This window comes from Thermoascus crustaceus, assembly GCF_041956765.1.
Source record: "Thermoascus crustaceus strain CBS 181.67 unplaced genomic scaffold VTN00scaffold_4, whole genome shotgun sequence".
NCBI classification, from domain to species: domain Eukaryota; kingdom Fungi; phylum Ascomycota; class Eurotiomycetes; order Eurotiales; family Thermoascaceae; genus Thermoascus; species Thermoascus crustaceus.
Window position 1 is genome coordinate 1,853,627 of NW_027192530.1, and position 20,242 is coordinate 1,873,868.

Genomic DNA, 20,242 nt, shown 5'->3' on the forward strand with positions numbered 1-20,242 from the left:
GCTGCTCGACTGCAGAATCCGGGTTGTCGCGAGGGTTGGAGACGGAACGAACTTGTCGAATTTCAAGAAGTTTTAAAGACCGGCGGCGGTTGAGTTGAGGCTGACACTAAGCGAGCGAGAGTGGAACCCGATGCGGCATAGCGCGAGGGTTAGCCCTGAACGGCGGAGCGCAGCGCACTAACTTCGCGGCCGCCCAGCATCGTCAAAGTGCGGCAGAGCGAGGTCACTTCTTCGTTGTCGACAGCTTCACCACTCCAGCACCAAACAACACCGCCGAGATGGGTCACACTAAGGGTTTGAGATCGGGCACGCGGGTACGTTGCTGCGATATTTGTCGAAGGGATTTTTATATGCGATTGAACCGATGCGCTGACGATTATCATGTAGTATGCCTTCTCGCGCGGCTTCAAGCAGCATGGCTACATCCCTCTGTCCACCTACCTGAAGACTTACCGGTACGAGCGTTTAATGGAAATTGAGAAGAAAATTTCAGCGTCTGATGTATAGATAGGGTCGGTGACATTGTGGACATCAAGGTCAACGGTGCCGTCCAGAAGGGGTCAGTAACATGTCTTCCCAATTCGCTTCCCAGCCAGCCGGGTCCGCGGTGAAATGAGATGGAAAAAAGCAAGGAATCGATCGCTGAGACATTACATTCTGCAGTATGCCCTACAAGTTCTACCACGGCAAGACTGGTGTTGTCTACAACGTGACCAAGTCCTCCGTCGGTGTCATCGTCTACAAGCGTGTCGGCAACCGCTACATCGAGAAGCGCGTCAACGTTCGCATCGAGCACGTTCAGCATTCCCGCTCCCGTGAGGAGTTCATCCACCGTGTCAAGGAGAACGCCATCAAAAAGCGCCAGGCTAAGGAGCAGGGCATCCACCTGCACCTGAAGAGACAGCCGGCTATGCCTCGCGACGCCCGTGTGGTCAGCGTCGAGGGTAACCTGCCCGAGACCATCACCCCCATCCCATACGACACCCACATTTAAAGGAATGGATTTGGGCAATGCGGTTGTTTGGTGTTTAATGTGTTTCCCAAGGGTGAACTTGGCATGAGACGAAGAAAAATGGTCTGGGAAGCTCCGGCACGATTTCATGTGTGCATAGATTCCCTAAATGAGAAAAAAAATATCTTCGAAAGCCTTGAAAAGTTCCATTTCTTTCCATTCGGAATTTGACGGACAAATACCTTGATATCTGGCACTGGTTACTGGTGATTACTACCACCGCCGCTGCTGAGAATTGTGGCAATTTCCAATATCGTCCAGCTAGTCCAGATAGTCTGCAAAGAACCAATGACACCGCTTACGCTTGGGACTTGGAAAAGACATTATTGATATGTTGCTGATGACCAGCTCTTCCGGCCACGGTTCTATATGTTGTGCACGCAAATGTAATTCACCCTAAATAACCTACGGTTATGGCTTGGGTGTTCTGGTCCCTTGATGTCGCTATCCAGACAGTTTGTCTCCAGAAACCCATCTAAGAAAGTCTTGAACCGTGTAACAGTATATGCACATCGAGGTCTCCATTGCACATATAGGTAGGGTAGGGCTTGGCCACCGGTGTTCCTTGCGCCTGTAGAAGACAACATATCGGAATTAGAAGCATCTCCAAGGTATTGGTAAAACAAGTAGAAACCTCTATGTCTGACCTATGATAAATACCTAATTAGCGAGCGCTCTTGTAGTCCGCAAGTACACCGTCTCTTCAATTGTCGCTGAAGTATGTCTCGTGAGGGGTTAGAGCACACGATACAGAGTCCGTGCGTTCTTAATATTCTTCCTCTCTAGCTTCAGCCATGCTAGACGAATTGCGCACTGCGACGTCGTCTGCTGCGTTGATCGAGCGCGCCAGACAGCCGCCGCCCGGGGCGGTGCCCGATTGGCTGCGGAGATGGCAGGTCGGGCGTGGCAGAACTCCGCGAAAAAAACGTTCCCGGCGACAGTTCACGGCCGTCCGATCCTGCTCTTCACGATACACCCCTCCTTCATCTCTCCTCCCTTTCCGTTTTCTCCGTGTACACTATTTTTGATGATTACCAATCCACTCCGATGTTATAGACTGGCCGTTTTCTCTCTCCCTTGCAATCTACCTAGATAATCAGCATCTGTCTTATCGGAGACGCACCTGCGGCCGTCCGAGAGTGACTTCGCCTATATTACGATATATCTCCATTCATGCCCTTCTCAGCTCTGCACACCAGCTCTGCGCAGGCGCATCTGGGCAGTCATCACCACTCTGAGCCTCGCGAGGATGTTGTTCTCCAGTCGAGAGAGACGGGGGAGGTCGTCCCCGAACCGCAGCATGTACCTGAGGAAAAAGTAGACACCAAACCGAAGGCGAAGCCCTACGCGCATTTTGTCGCTGGAGGGTATGAGATAAATAACCTGCGTGCTACCCTAGTTTAGTTAAACATGCTGACTACTCGCAGAATCGGTGGTATGACCTCTGCGACGCTCACATCGCCGCTCGATGTCTTGAAAACCCGTTTGCAGTCCGACTTCTACCAGGCACAACTACGAGATCTCCGTGCTGCGCACCCTCCGCCTAGATCTGCATCCCCTCTGGTCGCGCTTCCCCGCAGTGCCCTTATGCATTTCAGCGAAACCTTTCAGATCCTGCGGTCTATACATGTCCATGAGGGCTGGCGTGCGCTGTTTAAGGGCCTGGGACCCAACTTGATCGGTGTCGTGCCTGCGCGCGCTATCAACTTTTATGTCTATGGAAATGGAAAGCGGATCCTGAGCGAATATTTCAATTACAGGGATGTGAAAGACACACCATGGAGCATCCACCTATCCGCGGCCGCGATTGCGGGAATCGCCACGGGGACTGCAACAAACCCCATCTGGCTAGTCAAAACTCGTCTACAGCTGGACAAGTCGAATGCGGAGCATGGTAAGGGGCGCCAGTACAAGAATAGCTGGGACTGCATTAAGCAGACTGTGCGCCACGAGGGCATCCGCGGTCTCTACAAGGGTCTCTCGGCGTCGTACCTCGGTGTGACGGAGTCGACGCTCCAGTGGGTAATGTACGAGCAAATGAAGATGTTCCTCGCCCGTCGCGAGGCAGCCAAGCTTGCGGACCCGAACCACGTCCACTCTTGGTGGGATGACGCAGAGCTCTGGGGTGGACGGATCGGTTCCGCCGGTCTGGCGAAGCTGGTCGCAGCCGCGTTAACGTACCCGCACGAGGTCGTGCGGACGAGACTGCGACAGGCCCCGACGGTCTCTGTCGGGGCAGGGAAAGTTGAAATGAAGTACACGGGTCTGGTGCAGTGCTTCAGGACGGTGTGGAAGGAGGAAGGCATGGTCGGATTGTACGGCGGTCTGACACCTCATCTGCTGCGTGTTGTGCCGTCGGCCGCCATCATGTTTGGAATGTCAGTTTACTTAATACCCTTAATACCCTCAATTTCCTTCGTAAGAGATCCAGCTGCTAACTTTTAACAGGTACGAGGTGATCCTACGTCTTTTTGGAACGACATCATGATTTTGAAGTGAACGATGTACCTGTTGCGTACGAACGAAACCTCGGTACCCTCTGTACCACCACCACCACCCTCTACCTGTACCATAGACACCCTTCACCATTCCTCCTACCCTCTTTTACACCCCATTAATCACCCACCTATCTACCCCGACTTAGAAAGGACCAAAAAATTGCATGTCTTCGGCGCACTGAGAGATGGTGCGGGTTAGCTTTGCTCTGCTCTGGATCGGTGTCACGGCTTAGCTCTTTATGTTTCAAAAATGCATGGGTCGTGATCTGTATGTAATATAAGCCATGTTGATGCTCTCTAGATCTAGATCTCTCCAAATCACTACCATCCCGCTGTCAATATGGAAAAGGAAGAGAAAAAAAAATATATATATATGAACGGATAGATGAATTGAAATGAGATATATATATACGTGTGAGTGTCCAATTGATTGACGGCGGGGATGCTGTGATTTCCTTTTTAGACGCTGTGTTTCTGGATCTTAGTTAAATATAGACGGATATATTATCGGTAGACTTATTATTTTATATCTAGCTAGACGAAATTATTAACTCGCTTGTATGTAGACTTGATATGTCATCCGATCTTAGAAGTCCCTTACTTTTCCCATACGTGGCTGGTTTTGCAAGACAGAAGCCCTTATTCTGTTCTCTGTATCGAACAGATCTTCCAAAGAGAGTTCATAATATAATTACCGAAGAATTGCTAAAAGATAACATCTTGATAGTAAAGAAAAAAGTGCTGGTTATAAACAACACGGAGTATCTTGTCCACATGCATACACCATCACATCCCGCAGAAAAATATATTATTTCCCTCCCAAGATCCACCAGTTCCCAAATCTCAACCTTTTTCCCTAACCCTACCAATTAATCATATCTACTAAAAAAAGCTCCAATATCTACCTACCTAAGCAACCTCTCGCCTTACTTATCGAATGTAAATGTATTGCACGATGCACAACTCCCGCGTACTGTACACTGTCCTTATCAATGCATCTCCCCATTCGAATTTTTTTTATCAAAGTGGGGCGGGCGCCCGTGCAGTTTGATTTCCCCACAGGGGCAACCACGGAGCTTCGCAGCCTCAGCTGCGTTTCAGCTCTTAACTGATTACCTATTGAATGGGAGGCCTGAATTGCTCTTCTATAGCCTACCTGCTGCTTTGTGTAGTGCACAGAATGGCCGTTTGACTTGAGTATTTTTCCTTTTTCTACAAGACAAGAAAAAAAAGAAGAAAAAGATCTGCGAACCTCCCCGCTGACTTTGTCAATTGATTCATTATTCGCGACCATGTCTACATCTTCTACCTCCCCTAACCAGCACGACAACACCAACCTCACGGTTGAGGTTGACCACTACCGCTCCCTCCCAATCCTGATCACTTACCTCCTCATCGCGCTCATGCTCACAGAATCTATCGTCCGCAGGCTGTACCGTCGGTACAGATACCTGAAATCTCAATCGCAAACAGAATGGCTGACGCGGCGTCGCAATGTCGCTCTTTTCACACTATTGGCGATTCTGAGTCTCGGCTCAACATGGTACTACATGTTCTCATTTTTCGCGTACTCGTACCATGACTGGGCGTGCGAGAGGGGAGTACTTGGAGGAAATGGGATGGATGTTAGGAAATTGGAACTGTGGCTGCGCGATACGAAGCTGTTCAAGGAGGCGTGGGAGACTGTCTCGGAGACACCGCAGCGGTTCTGGTGGAGTGGACAGATCTTTCTGTGGACGGTGGGATGGAGCTTGTTTTTGGGTGTTATGGGTAGGTATTTGCTGCTAGTAGACCAGAGAGATAGAATTTATGCCGTATCCATCAAGCGGTTTATGGCTGATTGTGGTTGCTTACTTGTTGCGTTTTTGTCCATCCAGGTCGCCGCTATAAGATCCCCAAAATTTGGACCTACATGCTGCTAGGCCAAATAGTCGCCATATCCTTCGCGAAGAGCCTGTTCTACCTCTCTATGATACTTTATCGGCCTGTTGTCTCCAGAAAAAGTGCCTCAGAAGCGTCGTGGACGCCCCATCCGTCTCTTGAGATTCTATCGCTTATGATATCGATGCTCAGCTCAGCCGTTGTTCCCTACATCCCACACACGTCCTACTTCCTGCTCATCCTTCTCGTGCCCCATCTCTTGCTCTTTGTCCCTGCCATCCTCAGTCCGCAGATCCTGCCTAAAGGACTGCAGAGTATTCACCGCAACCCTGAAGCCATACCGAAGCAGTACAAAACGATGTTTAAGTGGCTGCTTGGAATCGCGCTTCTGATGCATGCTCAAGCTACATATTCTGCGCTGAGGGATAGATCACCTGTGCCATTTAGGCGAGCAAGTGACTCATGCAGATTCGAAAGCTCCCAGGGGGACTCTCATGAACCGTGGCGGAGACTGCTCGGCACTATGTTTGAGCATCCGGCGGTTAGCAGCGTCAGCTGGGATGTAGTGTTTTGTACAGTGGAGTTTTTCACTTGGACTGCGGTAAATGGGTTTTCTGCGAAGCAAATTCTCGGAGAAGCGACCGTTGAGAGCGGGGACGTGAGGGAAAGGGTCGAGTGAATGGCAAAGGCGATATTGAGCTCATAGTGGGGAGCAGGGCTACCCACACCGGGGGATTTCCTTGGCAAGATGAAGCGTTGGATTCGATTGTCGGCGCAGGTTCTCGATGCTGGATTCTGAGAAACCAGTTCAAAGCTCTCCCGGCCTTTTTGCAACAACAATGATGCCTCTGACTACACCACTCCTCGCCCACCAATCGAAAACTCTCCCTGCCGCTTTGAACTTTCCCAACCCCAACCCAAAGTTTTTCAGCTCCTTGTCTCTTCTCTGCATGTATGCTGCAATACCAGGAAACACATGCTCCGAGATATCCCGGAACGTGATGTCCTGTCGCGAATAGCCCGCGTCGACAAGCATCTTCTCGTATTCTGCTTTCGTTACGAAATTCGAGAATGGAGTGGAAGACATAAGACAGACAATTTTCAAAAGGAGTCGGTCGATCAGAGATGCAGAGTCAGAAAGGATCAAGTCAAATGCCATGATTGATGAATGGAGGTTGGAAAAAGCGTCGTCGAAGAGAGGTTGGCGGGAAGGCTTGAAATGATAGAGGGTGTCCAGGGCAAGCAACCAAGTACAGCTGCTGGTGCGATTAGCAAGAATGGCCTCCTTCAGCTCGGGACTCCATGTGCTGGGATTCGCTGCGTCTGCACAGAAGAGCTGAACGTCAGGCGTTCTGTAAGCGCTTGATGTTGACATCCAGTGTTCTGACACCCGCTGACGAGCAAAGTCTGCCTGCGATCCGACGATCGTGATACCAAGGTACGAGTTGAAAAGGGGACGAGTAAGTTCAGTTCCGGCATTTATCCAGTATAACCCCGTCGTCAAGTAAATTGTCTGGTCGCCGCAACCAAACCCAACGTCCACAAGCCTGATGCTGCGAGGACTCTCATGCGGATTTGATATAAGAGCAGCCCCTCTGCCATGTCCATCTAGCTGTATCAGCCCTGCAGCCTGGAGGACCTGATTCAAAAGCGCTTCGCACGCCCCTGGGAAATCGGTTTCATGCTGCCAGTATAACACCGTCAAACAACTTGCCTCATAGTTGAATAGCGTAGATATCTCACACAGGTAGTGTAATAGATAATGGACATACCTCCCAGTACCCCATATTCATCCACATGCCATTATATGGTGGCAGCTTGAAATTGAGGATCGCATGATCCAGCCCATACAGACGATCATCACTACCGTCATTGAATAAGAGACGCTTAGCGCACCATTTCATGGTCGGAAGCAATATCATACCTGACATCCAGCCCAGGAGGAAGCCATATTGCGCCTGCGGGTACGAAATGTAGGAACAGAAGCGAGAAATTCTTTGGAACCATGCTGAGCCCTGCTCGCCTGCCGTGGTAGTAATAAACGGGAAGCAAACTGCAATGCTGATGCCTAGCACAGCAGCAATGAGCCATCGAAATCTCCTGCTACCCGGTGACATGGCTGTCGAGGAGGATGGGATGGGCTGTGCTCTCCAGAGCCGCTTTTGGGTTGTTGGGGCCCGAACTGATCTGAAACAGTACGGAAGGTGGATACTTCGTGGTCCTCCAACGTGGCGGCAAGCAGGATTACTAGTATCAGGTATTTTGCATCGAGAACCGTTCCATATGATGGTCAAAACTAAAACGATTCGGACCTATTAGCGGCGTCACGTGGTCACCAGTGTTGTCCGACTACCAGTAGTCCACAAAGAGAGAGCCGATGAACCTGAATGACCGAGTTGAATCGGATGGATTGAAGAATGGTGTACCTCAGAGGGATGCAAATGGCGTTAGATAACAGACTGGACATGTTATGGGTAATGAGAAAACGGAACCTTAGAAGGAATCCACCGCACGGCTTTCCTGCCTAATTAAGGTAGGAGGCACAAAATGTGAGGTCCGTTTCCTACACTAGGAGAAAGGTACCGGTACCTAATGTAGCTGTACAGAACTACCTAGCCAAGTATCTACAATTCGAACTGATTAATAGGGTGCGCAGTACTGAAGCCTTTTCCGATGACTAAAATTTCTTTTTGTAGATTCTCTTTGCTGTGCATAGGGCATCAAGGGGTATTAGAAAACTAAGCACATAGGCGTCGACTTGCACGGGTATGCGTGTGATATATGTACTGTACATGTACAATCGATCAAATAGCCACCACTGCAATCTATCCAGAGGATAAACTTCCATCTTCATTCATCCCGATCTGCCCAGGGGACCTCAACGCCCAAGCTGGAGGCAACCCGCATAGCGGAAACAACGCAGCCCTCCAACAGCACCATGCCATCCCAGCACCATCCACCGGCAAGATAGACACCGTCATCCCCGTTCCGCCATCCGTTGGAGCGGCCCTCGTCACGGAAAATATCGTTGATGACACTGCGGCTCTCCGGGTTTCTCAGGACCCGGCGGAATTTGGCGTATCGGATGATTTTCGAGCGGTCGATGGGTGTCAGCGGGTTTGTGGTAACAATGATAGAATTGGGCTGCTCGTGGACGGACTCTGTGTTTTCGTCGTTGGAGCGGAAATGTATGTTTTGCACAGCTTTATCAGAACGGGTAGGGTGTCTGGGCACAAAAGTATCCTTGACCACTGTGCCATATAAAGGAGGCAGGATAGAGCGATCTGTATGCGCGACACTTTCGACCGTGGTCATCGGGACCTTGCAAAGGGTAGCCTTCAACGGATCGAACATCGAAGCGACAATATCCGGTGAGACAGCAAGCACTGCGATATCGAATACCTCCACTTTCTCTTTCCCGCCTCTCGAGTCGAGCCACCGAAGTTGGACACCTTTGGACCCTGGCTCCACATGCGTAAGGTTAACTCCAAACCTCACATCCACCCCTCGTGCCAGCTTCTCCTGCACGGTTTGGACGCCATCGTCCACCAGATAGTGGTGCTGCCGGTGTGTGCGCCTCTTGTATTCCAAGACATCTGAGGCCGGGAAATTCAGCAGATCCTGGTGGGAGCAGGTACAGACACTCGACATCAATGGCAGCAGATAGTCCGCGGTGTAGCGCCACGGCAGATGTATTCTTTGCAGATACTGCTCAAGCGATTCGCACTGTGATGAAGGCGACTCCTCGTGAGGAGCCACGAAATGACAACAAACGGTGAACCACAGATAGCAAAGCAATACATAAATCACTTCAAAGAACCACGATACGAGGCCTAGTTTCAATGGTACTGGAGGGATTTGATGAAAGTTTGACGCATGGGTCATGTGCGGCCATATGGTGACTCCCGGCGCGGCAGGTCGCCGAGGGAGTCTGGCAAAGCTGAACAGAAATGGCTGCGAACGATATCGCACGTTCAGATAGTCGTACATTCGAATGAGGTTGCGGTAGAATCCACCTGCAAACGCGCGCATTGGGACATCTGCCCAAATGACCTTTTTGTCGTGGGGCACGGGAATCGATATTGATTCCGAGCTCAAAGAAAGCTGGTTTTTCTACAGGATCGCAGCGTTGTTAGTCTCCCCATGAATGTGATTTCTCGACTGACGTCGGTAGATACGTACTTGCTCCAAAAGCCTCACTTGATATCTCCGTTGGGGATCATTGTGCAGCAGATACGCCGTCACCAGCCCGGCCAAGCCAGAGCCGACGACAGCGACTGTCTTCTTTTTATCTTCCGTCATGGCTTCTTGATAATCTCTCGAATCTGCACCTATTTCGTTGGAAGACGTTAGAAGAAGCGGTCGACAACGCCCTTGAAAAGCAAGTCAGATCTCCGCTCGCATCGTGAGACAAGGCGCGTTTCGGGATAACGGAAGCAGCAAAGTAGAGACTGAGGCAGGCAGATACCTGGCTTTTAAGCCTGAGATGAGGCTATAGGGATGGATACATATACTGCATGGAAACAGTAGATCAGTTCGCGACGCGGTGCTTAAGTACTCTGTACCCCGTTCTCCGTACATGTTCGGTCGATCTCGCCCACACCGCCAGGTTTTGTTGAAGCCCCACACGGGCGACAGGAGTCGGGACATGTCACCAATAATGGACCCAGCGAACAAGGCTATTCTCCCTGATCGAACGATCTGCCTCCATATACAAGATCCATCTATCGATGATCGACTGCCACACAGCGAAGAAGCCGCTGTTGCTCGCCATCTAGACGTTGATCTCCCAGAGAGTTCTAAATTTGTCAAATCCTTGGTTAGCACTCCGTATTCGCAGACCGTGGCCCGCAGACTTCAGCTACGTCACGTAGTACTCTGTATAGTTCCACTGAGAAGCTGGGTTTCAGCATATAGCAGTTCTTCATATAGCGCCCCTTGTGAAGTTCGCTTTTTCCAACTCACTAATCTGACCGATAAAGTAAGGACATTATTGAAAGCATTTCTGGGTGACGGTGAATTGAACAGGATGAGGATGGCATTGGGCGTAGCTCTAGTACCAGTTGAGACATCACAGTTCAGCTCTTGACGAACTGCACGTCCGTGCGAAGTCGAGATCCCCATCAAATACGGAGTACTCCGTAGTTGAACATGCGTGCGGCATGTGTGAAATTATTAATGCAGCACAGCCCTGTGGCTGAAACTCGTGAGCGGGGCCAAGAGATCTCCTTATCTGATCAGGTGATCTGTGGTACCTTGCATCATTAGTCAGCTCATGCATCCAGATGTATAACTAGGGAGTTATGCATCAGATATCGAAATCTATCGTCTTATTTTCACTGCGCACCAGGAACTGTGCAGCATTTGAAATGTCCTGTCCAGTACCAAAGCAGCAGAGAACCATAATGCGATTGTACAACTCACCATATGCAGATCAACCGCATAAGAGTTGAGCTTCGTTGAAGAGACATTCTGAGAGCCGTCAGAAGTCGCAATCGACGTGACCTCGTTCCCCACTTGGACTCACGGATTGCGCAATGGTTTTGCATGATGTGCTTGGAAAGGAGAGCTCTGTATGTATGTAGGGAGTAGATAGTCTGATTACCTTGTGTCAGTCTTCAAGGGGATTCCAGTCTCGCCCAGTCCGGATAGAAACGCATGTCGTATCTAGTTCTGTTCTCAATTAAGGAAATTAGAGACGAGTTCCGTTCCGATAACCCACATTTTCCCCTTTCTCTTTTCCTCAGCTGACAGTTGCATCGGATATTTAATATTTTCCGAACATCAGGTATTCTTCGTCTGCCGTGTGTAACAACAAAAAGGTGATCTGACATGATGTCCTTTTGCTGCTCTAGCAATTTGACAATGGTTCATGAACCGTGCGCTATGCGCCCTATAGGGTGAGTTTCTTTTCGTCGAGTGTTCTAGACCTCCGGGGCGTAAAAAGATCGCGCTATCCGCTCGCCGTCTCGATGCTAAGACCCGGTGGTCTGTTCCCAGCCCCGCTGGATCTCGGGAATATCTACCGTCTCCGATAGATATTGCAGTCACAGCGGACCCTCGGCACGTTCCTTAGCGTTTATTTCTCTTTCGCAACCTATCCGAGCCCAGAAGTGCCTAGCGAAGGATGGATGTTCCCAGTACCAGTCCGTTACACAACGCATGGTGAAATGTCTCAAGGACGCGAGGCTGCAATCCAAGGAGAGCGCCTAGAGAAGCGCCTTAAAGAGCCAACGGTCCCCCAAGGGCCCCGATCTTGGACCAAGAGGTAGGGCCACCTCAAAGAATTAGACGTCCATAGAAATACTACTATCGATCATGGGCGCCGCTAAACGCGTACTATACCTCACTTATGTTGCTCTAGGCGGTCTTGCGCTTACTATCCAAGCGCAGACCAACATCACCTCCACGCTCTGCGTCGATCCCTCTGGATTCGACTCGTGCAACAGCAAGGCCAAGACTGAGGGCGAGAAGTGTGTCAGTGCCTGCGTAGGAGAGACGGTTTGTATTCTCGATTGCGGATGTGCATATTACCAGGCCCTTTTCAATTGCATGGGCCAGAGCTGTTGGAATCAAGTTCGTGCTCTTTTACTATGCTTTTAGCATCTTGTGGCAGTGACAACCTGAGTTACTCTAACTGTAATATTATTTTATAGGTCTACTCATGCCAATACCAGCTCTTCGTCGAACAATACTTCCTACAATGCCCCGTGGCGGCCGAGCCGATCCCCTTCTGGCCCGCACCAGACAATGCACCTGGAGGATGTTCCTGTAACCTGGGCAAGATCCTGCAGCATGCGTTTAAAGCAACGGTGGAAGAAACAACCTGCCTTGACAAAGCCACTGGCGTCGTGGATATTGGCAACCTCGGCGAGGTAGCGAGCAACAGCACAGGCTGCGCCTGCTGTGCAGTCAGCGCTGGTTTATCTGCGTATGTTCATCCATAAAAACATTGTGGTTTATGGAGGTCTCCTTTAACTATTGGCAACCTTAACTAACCCTATGAATTTAATATAGTATCTACGAGACCTGTCCCAAAACGATTCCCTCCAAAGCCGGTGCGGACCTCTGGCTCCGTTACTCAACGTTATACGGTACAACCCTCAACTGGGACTCCTGCAGCAACGTCCTCAAGTCATTCAACTGCATGAAAGATCTCGGATTCTCCGCACCATCCGACAAGTCGAACGAGTTCTATCTTCCCGACAAGATCCCCAAGAACGGTACAGAGACGCTGTACAACACCGGAGGCAGTGTCACGGCTCCTCCCAGCGGGAAGGTATTCACGTGGCATCAGTCCACGGCGAGTTTCACCGTCACTGCCGCTTCTTACAATGGGAAGAATGTGCAAGCAACTGGGGCGACTGATGCGGCAGTTACTGGGAGTGCGGCAGCCACAGGAGGTAATGGAGGTACAGGAAGAGCTGCTTCGGGCTCAGCGGGGGCAGCGAGCACGGGATCGTCCAGGACATCGAAACTGGGTTTACATGTGTGGATGATTTTTGGGATATCGAGCCTGGGTTTATGGAGTGTACTTTGATCCGTGTCAAGGAAAAAGATCCGAAATGTGACGTATCAAATATCCCTTTTTGGCTCGATTGCCTGACAGAGCTGTTCAGGCTGTAGTATGTACACACTTGAGAAACCTTAGATACCACTACTAGCTGTTTACATTACCCGTATCCAATTGCCTCGTAACTCAGCTGCGTTGCTGTGCCGATCACGAGAAAGGAGCCGGTAAGCAGTGAACAGGGACAATAGATGAAGCTTCTGTGTCTGGGAAGCTTGTCGACGGGAGAAGCAGGCTACCAAGTTGAGGCGAGACGGAATTGGGGTAAATTGATCGAATAGGATGATAGACTTCCCACGGAACGCAGTCTTTGGCCTAGATACTCACTTGCAATCCTCAGGACCTTCGAGTAGACCTCCTGACAAGCCAATCCAGACCTCTCTGTATCTGGCAGAAGCTTCTCATAGAGTCCGACTACAGTAGAACGTAGGGGGTGCCCCAAAAGTCAGCTACTAACTCATTGCTCCATTCATAAAGAACAGAGAAGGTGATGCTAAAATGCTCCCTCAGGCCCGCGTGTATAAGACCCTCGGCGCCTACTATCTTACACAATAATCTTTTGGTATGGGGCGGCGTGGAAAGCCCCAGTACAGCAGTCCTACGTACAGGCAAAAAAATGATAGCAATAATAATTTGACTTCTGAGCTGCGACGGATATCACCTTGATCCGCAAAAGTATTCCCGAACTAGGGGTCCGAACAACCTCAGACAGTTTCGGTGGGAAATGCAGAGCAGTTGACCGCACGTCGGCTGCTGTACAATAGATCTATCTGCGCTGGGAACTTCTCGTTGCTAGACGGGAGCGTTCGCTTGGCAATGTACCTCTCTATCTCACTGACAAGCCGCCGGGAATAGCAGGAACTAGGTACCTAATTGGATCAAGTCTGGACAACCCCGTCCTTCCTGGAGCTGCCCAAGGAAAATGAGGCGCTTTTTTCCAGGGGCAGGAGCACAAACGCGGAGGTAGTCCGCTGTGGAGAGCTGGTTCAATTGCCAATCCATGGTCCTCTGAAGGATCGGCGTTGGATCTAGAGAAATGGGCGTGATCTCCACCCCACGTAAGGGGCGAATCCAGCGGGCCGCAGCTACCTGTTAGTGAAGGGACTGTCGGGGTGTACACAGGACCGGGCTCCAGCTGTGTAGGGCTGCCCAGGTGCTACCTACTTAGAATGCACTAACCTGTCTAATGGAAGTACCTAGTAGGCACTTCGTACTTAGGTACCTACCTCGTAGTAGGTAGGGTTAGAAACTGCCCAGAGCTAGTACGGCAATTACCTAGTGCCTCCTCGAGGTTTCGCCGCCAAGAATCCTTTTTGTCGGACAACCTTACCATGTGCTTGCCCACCAGGATGCCCTATGATGATTATGTAGGTCTGCAGGTCCCACCATCTATTTGACAATCTGGCTTATTTTAGGGTCCACATGGCAGTAGAACTTACAGTTGAATTCAGACCATGCTTACGGTGCAAAGGATCGCAATCCTTGCCAAACATGCTTTAGTAGTACTTTCAACAGTAGAGGGAAGAGCCGCTGAGCCACAAAGGTTATTTCATGACAAGCATGATATTTGCTGATGTGAATAGCCGTCTGAGAAAGTCTAAATCCGCTGTTGCAACCAGGCTTGTGGTGATGTGGCTTCGTGTGGCTACTAGCATGGGAGAGAAATCTCGTGATTCGAAGAAAAGTAATTGAAGATTACCCGACTTACTGATTCTACTAATATCTCGCGACAGTTCAAAAGTGAGGCGAGCCGTCCTTAAACATTTACATCAGACCGAGTTGGGCAGAACATATAGTACGGAGTACTGTCCAGCATTCCGCTTTAGCCATGAAAAAAAGAAGGACTTGCTCACCAACTCCAGTGGAGAAATAGCTGAAAGGGTGGTAGAAGCGCGGTGGTCGGATGGACTGCGAGCCAGGACTTCGCGGCCAGACGCGCGGCATGCTTGGGATTACATGTTCTCATCAGGAAAACATGCTATCTGTGTTGTTTGGTACTGTCTCAGATGAGATACGTGTGAAACGAAACAGGTACGGTGAAGCATGCAGACAGGCCAAGAAAGAGAGATCACCAGTAGCAGCAACAGAGAGTGTCTTTCCCACGGTACGGCCGCAGGTGTCGAAGAAGGAAACACGAGTTCGAATATTAGCCGATCTGCAGAAGGAGGCTCAAACGGTTGTACAGTTACGGGCTGTAGCTCTTGCAGCGTCCCGGAGCCATTCCTTTTTTCTTTGCCGCTATCGGAGACCAAATCTCATATCCGGAGTCACTGCAGGCTACAGGCCTTACCGGATAGCGGTAAACGCTGCTACATAGTCTTAGCATCTTAGCATCCGTCTATCAGACTGTGCAGAAGCTCCGGCTATCATTATCCGGCTGCCATTATCGTATGCAGCGGTCCGTTGGCATTTAGGGCAGATGCACCAACCAGCTCTTTCGCTTAGCCACCGAGTACCTAGCTGTTAGATTTTTTGCTGAATAAGGCGGCGCGCGCCGCCTGTCGATCCTTCCGCAAATCTTAAGCTTTCAATGAGACAGTCGATCTGACGGCCACTGACGAGAGCGCCCAATGTCAATTTCTCTGACAGAATATGCGTTTCCCGCCCGTGTTCGCTGGACATCAGCTGGACTCTCAAAGGGACAAAAAAAGCAGTAGGGCGGCAAGCTCAAAAAGTTGAGATCTGGTACGAGATTGTATACCGGCGGACAAAAAGTTTGGAACTCTATCATTCCAGGCTCAAAGAGAGCATCTGTCTGCGTGGCCGACAACGAGTAGTCCAAGAGATCAGTGTGCCAGTTCAGTCCAGGATGATAGATGAATGTTGGCAGCTTGTCCAAGCTTAATCCACAAGGGCAACACAAGGTGACTGGATAGACGGCCTGCCCGAGTCGTGGAAAACGGAGAACAATAGATACACCGCTCCTTTCTTTCAACACAAGCCATCGAGTCGTCTGGAATCGAAAAATACTTACTTCGCGGGAATCGAAAATACTTCGCGATGAACGACAGCCATATTCCCCGTGCCACGTGCACAACGGCCATTTGTGAGTCTAGATTTGCAACTTTCCATTATTAATAACATATGAATGCTTTGGGAAATTTGCAAGCCTGCCCAGGTGTAAATTTACCACTTGTATGTAAATAACATGACGTGCCGGGCCCCAACCAGCCCGAATTCTTTCCTGGGCGCCGGGATATTGTTTCAACTGCCGGGGCTGCGTCGCAAGTGCGCACGGTGCACACGTGAGATCGCCCCTAATGACTGCCTTGTGGACAGGTTGCAAATGGTTTGCCCTCTTTTAAGGCAACAGAAGCATGTACCTCCCTGGTCACTTCGGTAGGCAGTATATATATAAATTGCAAGCCCATATTCTCAAGATCAAAGCAGAATTCTGGAAAACGATGCAACGCGCAAAAAGTCTTTCCAGTTACCAGTTCAAACACAGCAACAATCGTCGCCACTCTTTAGCAACCATTTGAAATGGCTTTCCCATCGTCAAACAACCCTAAAACTCCTGCTGGCGGAGTCAACCATATTAATCGGTAGGTTTAAGACTTTTATGTTTAGACGATACACCCTCATGGAACCACAACCATTTCTTATCCTATCCATTTCACGAAATATTGCTATTGATTATCTCGATATTTTATTTTTTAATCATGATGTCTCCATCTTTCCATCCTTCATTCTTCGTTCCTTCTTATATATATAAGAAGAGCTAACAAATCCCCAAAAAAACTTTAGAATTAGACGCCACAACACCACTGCACATTCCTCTCCAAGTAACCGGGAACATCGACAGACCGCACCTCCGGCAAGCAACGATAACAACAACGCACCACCGATGATGCAGGCCTATCTGGATGAACATCCAAGAGACTCTGCTTGGTCGCCCGTTACTGCCCAAGCCAAGACAAGATGAAGCCTTATTCCTATTCTCATCCTCAGACCGGCACGCGATCGATCCTCAACCTTTCGGCTGCCCGGCTACTGCCTCCCCGATCGCGTCGGAAAGCTGTGTGCCGCTTGCAACAATGGCCGGGCCTTGCGATCTACCAAAAACAATGTCACTTATGGCACTGCGATTCCTTCTCCTCAACGATATGCATGGACAGGTGGCTGGAGTTGACATGGAACATTTGTTGGTGGTTTTTCTCTGTCTTCTAGGGCTCTTCTGTAATTGGAAAATGGGACAAAGATGGATAGTGTGCCGGCGGCCAGTCGAGGAGCTCAAGATTGCCACGGATGATTTGTTTTCTCTTTCCAGTATTCCTTGGCCCTTATAACGAAAGCGGAAGATTCATGCATCCAAGTTCTGAATGGATCTTGTGGTGTGGTCAGCACATGGACCGTTCCCCACACCCGGCCGACGCGGCGGGGCGGGTTCCATCCATGGATCGATCGCCCCAGCGGGCCGGCGCCATGCACGTCACCAACACCGTGCCTCCTCCCCCGCGGTAGGGTCACTGTGGCCAAGACAGCAAGCTGAACTTCTTCTATCCATTCCCCACAGTACTGCTATTCAATGTGGAAAAACACTGCAACCAAACAATATTAATGCCTTGGCTGCTCGTATCCAAGAATTGCGGTCATATCGTAGGTAGAAGCGCTTAGGAGAGGGCGATCTTCGGCGCATGGTTACACGACAGTGCTCACCGCCTTCCCAGTGGGTGTCGGCAGGACACCCGCCTTCTCGACTTCCATCCATGGATCGAGCTGCGTGAACCTTACAACTACCTAGGGTACCTACGTACTGCGTGGTACTAGACCCCGGTAGGTACCGTCGCATGTCGCTGAGTCTAAAAATGGACAAGGCGGAAGATCGCTAAATAGATGGAGTGAGGAGCCAAGCGAAAAGTCGATCGAGGGAACGTCTGTAGAAGGTCTCATTTCTTCATTGTCGCATTGAGAGTCATAACTGTGTACTCTGCACCAAGGCCCGACTTTACGGACTCTATGTCGCATTCTCGCGCCATGCGCGATCCGCTGGCAAGGGCAGTTCTAAAGAGGTACGGAGTAATGCCCGGTGGGATTCCTAGTACGTCTCTCACGCATGGGCCAGGTTTTGATGCCGCCTTAAATGTTACCTGTTAAAGGGCCATAGCGGTAGCAGTGAGATCCTCGAACCTAGACTTATCAAGGCTAATTAGGCGAGGATACTGGTAACGTAATCCACCACCGAGCGAACCGCCCCCTATTCAACCATACCGTCTACCACCATCGAATATGCCACCAAAGACTGCAGAATCAAAGGCGCAAATAGAAGGCCGTATGTTGCTTGCAATTAAAGCAATTAAAGATGGTCAAATCTCTAATGCAAAAGCAGCAGCTGATGCATATGATGTCCCATATTCTACACTGAAACACCGCATTCATGGGCATACTGCTCGCCTTGATACTGCAGCAAATGGTCAAAGGCTTACCAATCTGGAAGAATCTTCACTAAAGCAATGAATCCTTGATATGGATGAGCGAGGCCTACCACCATCTCATGATACTGTACGCAAAATGGCAACTATATTGCTATCTGATCGCAAAGGCAATACTGCATCAATCGGTCCAAATTGGGTGACCCGGTTTATCATAATCGCAAGTATGATAATGTCAGCCGAATATTACCACTATAACCTAGCGGTATGCCAAGAAACCTATCAGACTAGTCAGCACACACCGATTCGGATCTGCAGAGGATCGTAATCTCTTAACCCCTCATTCCATGAGATAAATAGTCAGATAGTTAGGTAGATTCGAATAATCAGAGCTTTCATCATGATACCTTCGGATTACTAGGTTCGCGCAGTCCGACAGATAATCATATCAACGAGCTCAATGTGAGGATCCAGATGTTATCAAGAATTGGTTCAATCTTGTTCAGAATACTACAGCAAAATATGGTATTCTTGAGCAGGATATCTACAATTGTAATAAAACAGGCTTTCAAATGGGTCTGGCATCTACAGCAAAAGTTATTACTGGATCTCATTATCCTACAAGCTGTGTACAAGCTATACAGCCTGGGAATCACAAATGTGTGACAGCTATTGAATCAGTCAATGCCACAGGCTGGGCCCTACTGTTACGGCACAGCCTAGAGACCATGAGCAGGACAGAAGAGGGGGGATTCTATCACGTGACAATGGATCAAAATGATCCATCTGGACCTTTGATCCATCTGGATTCTTGATCCAACCCGACTTTTGATCCATATATAGTCGTGATCCACCGGATAGGTATTTCCGGGCAGAATTCAGCATGTATATAAGACGCTCCTTAACCATGGGGATTAGGACCCCGTGGTCAACTCAAATAGCAATCTTGATGGCAACATTGCTAGTAACGGCCTATTCATCTATCTCTTTCTCTTGCTTTCTGTCCTCAAGATAAACCCAACGAGCCTCCGCCTAAGAAATCGTAGGTCCGCCGTTACACCTACCCCCTATAATTATCTTTGCTGGCAAGGTCCACCAACATACATGGTATCAAGATCTGCCTCATGACAGGACAATAGGCCTAAGTGATAATGGATGGACTAATAATCGGCTGGGATTGTTTTGGCTAAAAGAGGTCTTTAAGAAGCATACAGCTCCGCAGACTATAGGGAGATATTGCCTTCTAATTCTAGATGGCTATAGCAGTCATGCCACTGCAGAATTTGACTACTTCTGCAAGAATCACCAAATTATTCTATATATGCCAGCACATTTATCTCATCACCTACAGCCTCTTGAAGTCTCTTGCTTTGCTCCCCTAAAGCAGGCCTATGGGCAGCAGGTTCAGAAGAGCATGCATCTTGGCATCAATTATATTGATAAGCAAGGCTTTTTATTGCTATATCAGTCTTCACAAAAAGCACTTTCAGCAGCCAATATACACAGTGGATTTGCAGCAACAGGCCTAGTGCCATTCAATCCACAGCATGTGCTGGATATGCTTGATATTCAGGCCAAAAAGATTACACCACCTTCTTCTTCTCATGGCCCCTGGGTTGCAAAGACTCCTCATTCTACTGCAGAGGTGCAAAAGTAGATACAACTTATCAAGGAGCTTGTTGACCGTCATTCTCAAAGCGCCCCAAATGAAGCAATCAGTCAGCTGGCAAAGGCATGTGAATCTACTATGCATGAAGTCCTCATGCTTCGGCAGCAGATGGAAGAGCTTCATGCTGCTAATCAGCATCAAAAGTGAAAGCAAGAAGCCCCTAGATCTTTCATTGCTACAGGAGGCATTCTAGCAGGTGCTCAAGGCCAGCAGCTTGCTCAAGAAGCTGAGCAAGCATTA

At 49.5% G+C, this 20,242-nt stretch overlaps 9 protein-coding genes across 9 annotated transcripts; 6 read left to right on the forward strand and 3 right to left on the reverse strand.

The window, feature by feature from the left end:
- Window positions 1-278: 278 nt before the first annotated feature.
- Window positions 279-994, forward strand: VTN00DRAFT_7246 (60S ribosomal protein eL21; the record flags this gene model as incomplete). The annotated part of the gene is made up of 4 exons (XM_069433972.1): window positions 279-314; window positions 388-455; window positions 512-559; window positions 664-994. 4 exons carry the CDS (start codon window positions 279-281, stop codon window positions 992-994), a joined length of 483 nt encoding a protein of 160 aa, XP_069287300.1.
- Window positions 995-1,028: 34 nt separating this feature from the next.
- On the reverse strand, window positions 1,029-1,487 carry VTN00DRAFT_7247 (uncharacterized protein; the record flags this gene model as incomplete). Its single annotated transcript, XM_069433973.1, has 2 exons — window positions 1,029-1,287; window positions 1,408-1,487. The coding sequence occupies 2 exons, from the start codon at window positions 1,485-1,487 to the stop codon at window positions 1,029-1,031; spliced, it is 339 nt and encodes a 112-aa protein (XP_069287301.1).
- A 698-nt stretch (window positions 1,488-2,185) lies between these two features.
- On the forward strand, window positions 2,186-3,500 carry VTN00DRAFT_7248 (uncharacterized protein; the record flags this gene model as incomplete). The annotated part of the gene is made up of 3 exons (XM_069433974.1): window positions 2,186-2,379; window positions 2,440-3,390; window positions 3,461-3,500. 3 exons carry the CDS (start codon window positions 2,186-2,188, stop codon window positions 3,498-3,500), a joined length of 1,185 nt encoding a protein of 394 aa, XP_069287302.1.
- A 1,302-nt stretch (window positions 3,501-4,802) lies between these two features.
- On the forward strand, window positions 4,803-6,070 carry VTN00DRAFT_7249 (uncharacterized protein; the record flags this gene model as incomplete). Its single annotated transcript, XM_069433975.1, has 2 exons — window positions 4,803-5,280; window positions 5,388-6,070. The coding sequence occupies 2 exons, from the start codon at window positions 4,803-4,805 to the stop codon at window positions 6,068-6,070; spliced, it is 1,161 nt and encodes a 386-aa protein (XP_069287303.1).
- Window positions 6,071-6,199: 129 nt separating this feature from the next.
- Window positions 6,200-7,398, reverse strand: VTN00DRAFT_7250 (uncharacterized protein; the record flags this gene model as incomplete). Its single annotated transcript, XM_069433977.1, has 3 exons — window positions 6,200-7,075; window positions 7,164-7,254; window positions 7,316-7,398. The coding sequence occupies 3 exons, from the start codon at window positions 7,396-7,398 to the stop codon at window positions 6,200-6,202; spliced, it is 1,050 nt and encodes a 349-aa protein (XP_069287304.1).
- An 843-nt stretch (window positions 7,399-8,241) lies between these two features.
- On the reverse strand, window positions 8,242-9,693 carry VTN00DRAFT_7251 (uncharacterized protein; the record flags this gene model as incomplete). The annotated part of the gene is made up of 2 exons (XM_069433978.1): window positions 8,242-9,504; window positions 9,574-9,693. The coding sequence occupies 2 exons, from the start codon at window positions 9,691-9,693 to the stop codon at window positions 8,242-8,244; spliced, it is 1,383 nt and encodes a 460-aa protein (XP_069287305.1).
- A 2,016-nt stretch (window positions 9,694-11,709) lies between these two features.
- Window positions 11,710-12,931, forward strand: VTN00DRAFT_7252 (uncharacterized protein; the record flags this gene model as incomplete). Its single annotated transcript, XM_069433979.1, has 3 exons — window positions 11,710-11,967; window positions 12,048-12,322; window positions 12,409-12,931. The coding sequence occupies 3 exons, from the start codon at window positions 11,710-11,712 to the stop codon at window positions 12,929-12,931; spliced, it is 1,056 nt and encodes a 351-aa protein (XP_069287306.1).
- A 3,513-nt stretch (window positions 12,932-16,444) lies between these two features.
- Window positions 16,445-16,886, forward strand: VTN00DRAFT_7253 (uncharacterized protein; the record flags this gene model as incomplete). Its single annotated transcript, XM_069433980.1, has 2 exons — window positions 16,445-16,506; window positions 16,709-16,886. 2 exons carry the CDS (start codon window positions 16,445-16,447, stop codon window positions 16,884-16,886), a joined length of 240 nt encoding a protein of 79 aa, XP_069287307.1.
- Window positions 16,887-16,998: 112 nt separating this feature from the next.
- Window positions 16,999-17,425, forward strand: VTN00DRAFT_7254 (uncharacterized protein; the record flags this gene model as incomplete). Its single annotated transcript, XM_069433981.1, has 2 exons — window positions 16,999-17,140; window positions 17,232-17,425. 2 exons carry the CDS (start codon window positions 16,999-17,001, stop codon window positions 17,423-17,425), a joined length of 336 nt encoding a protein of 111 aa, XP_069287308.1.
- Between the last annotated feature and the right edge of the window lie 2,817 nt (window positions 17,426-20,242).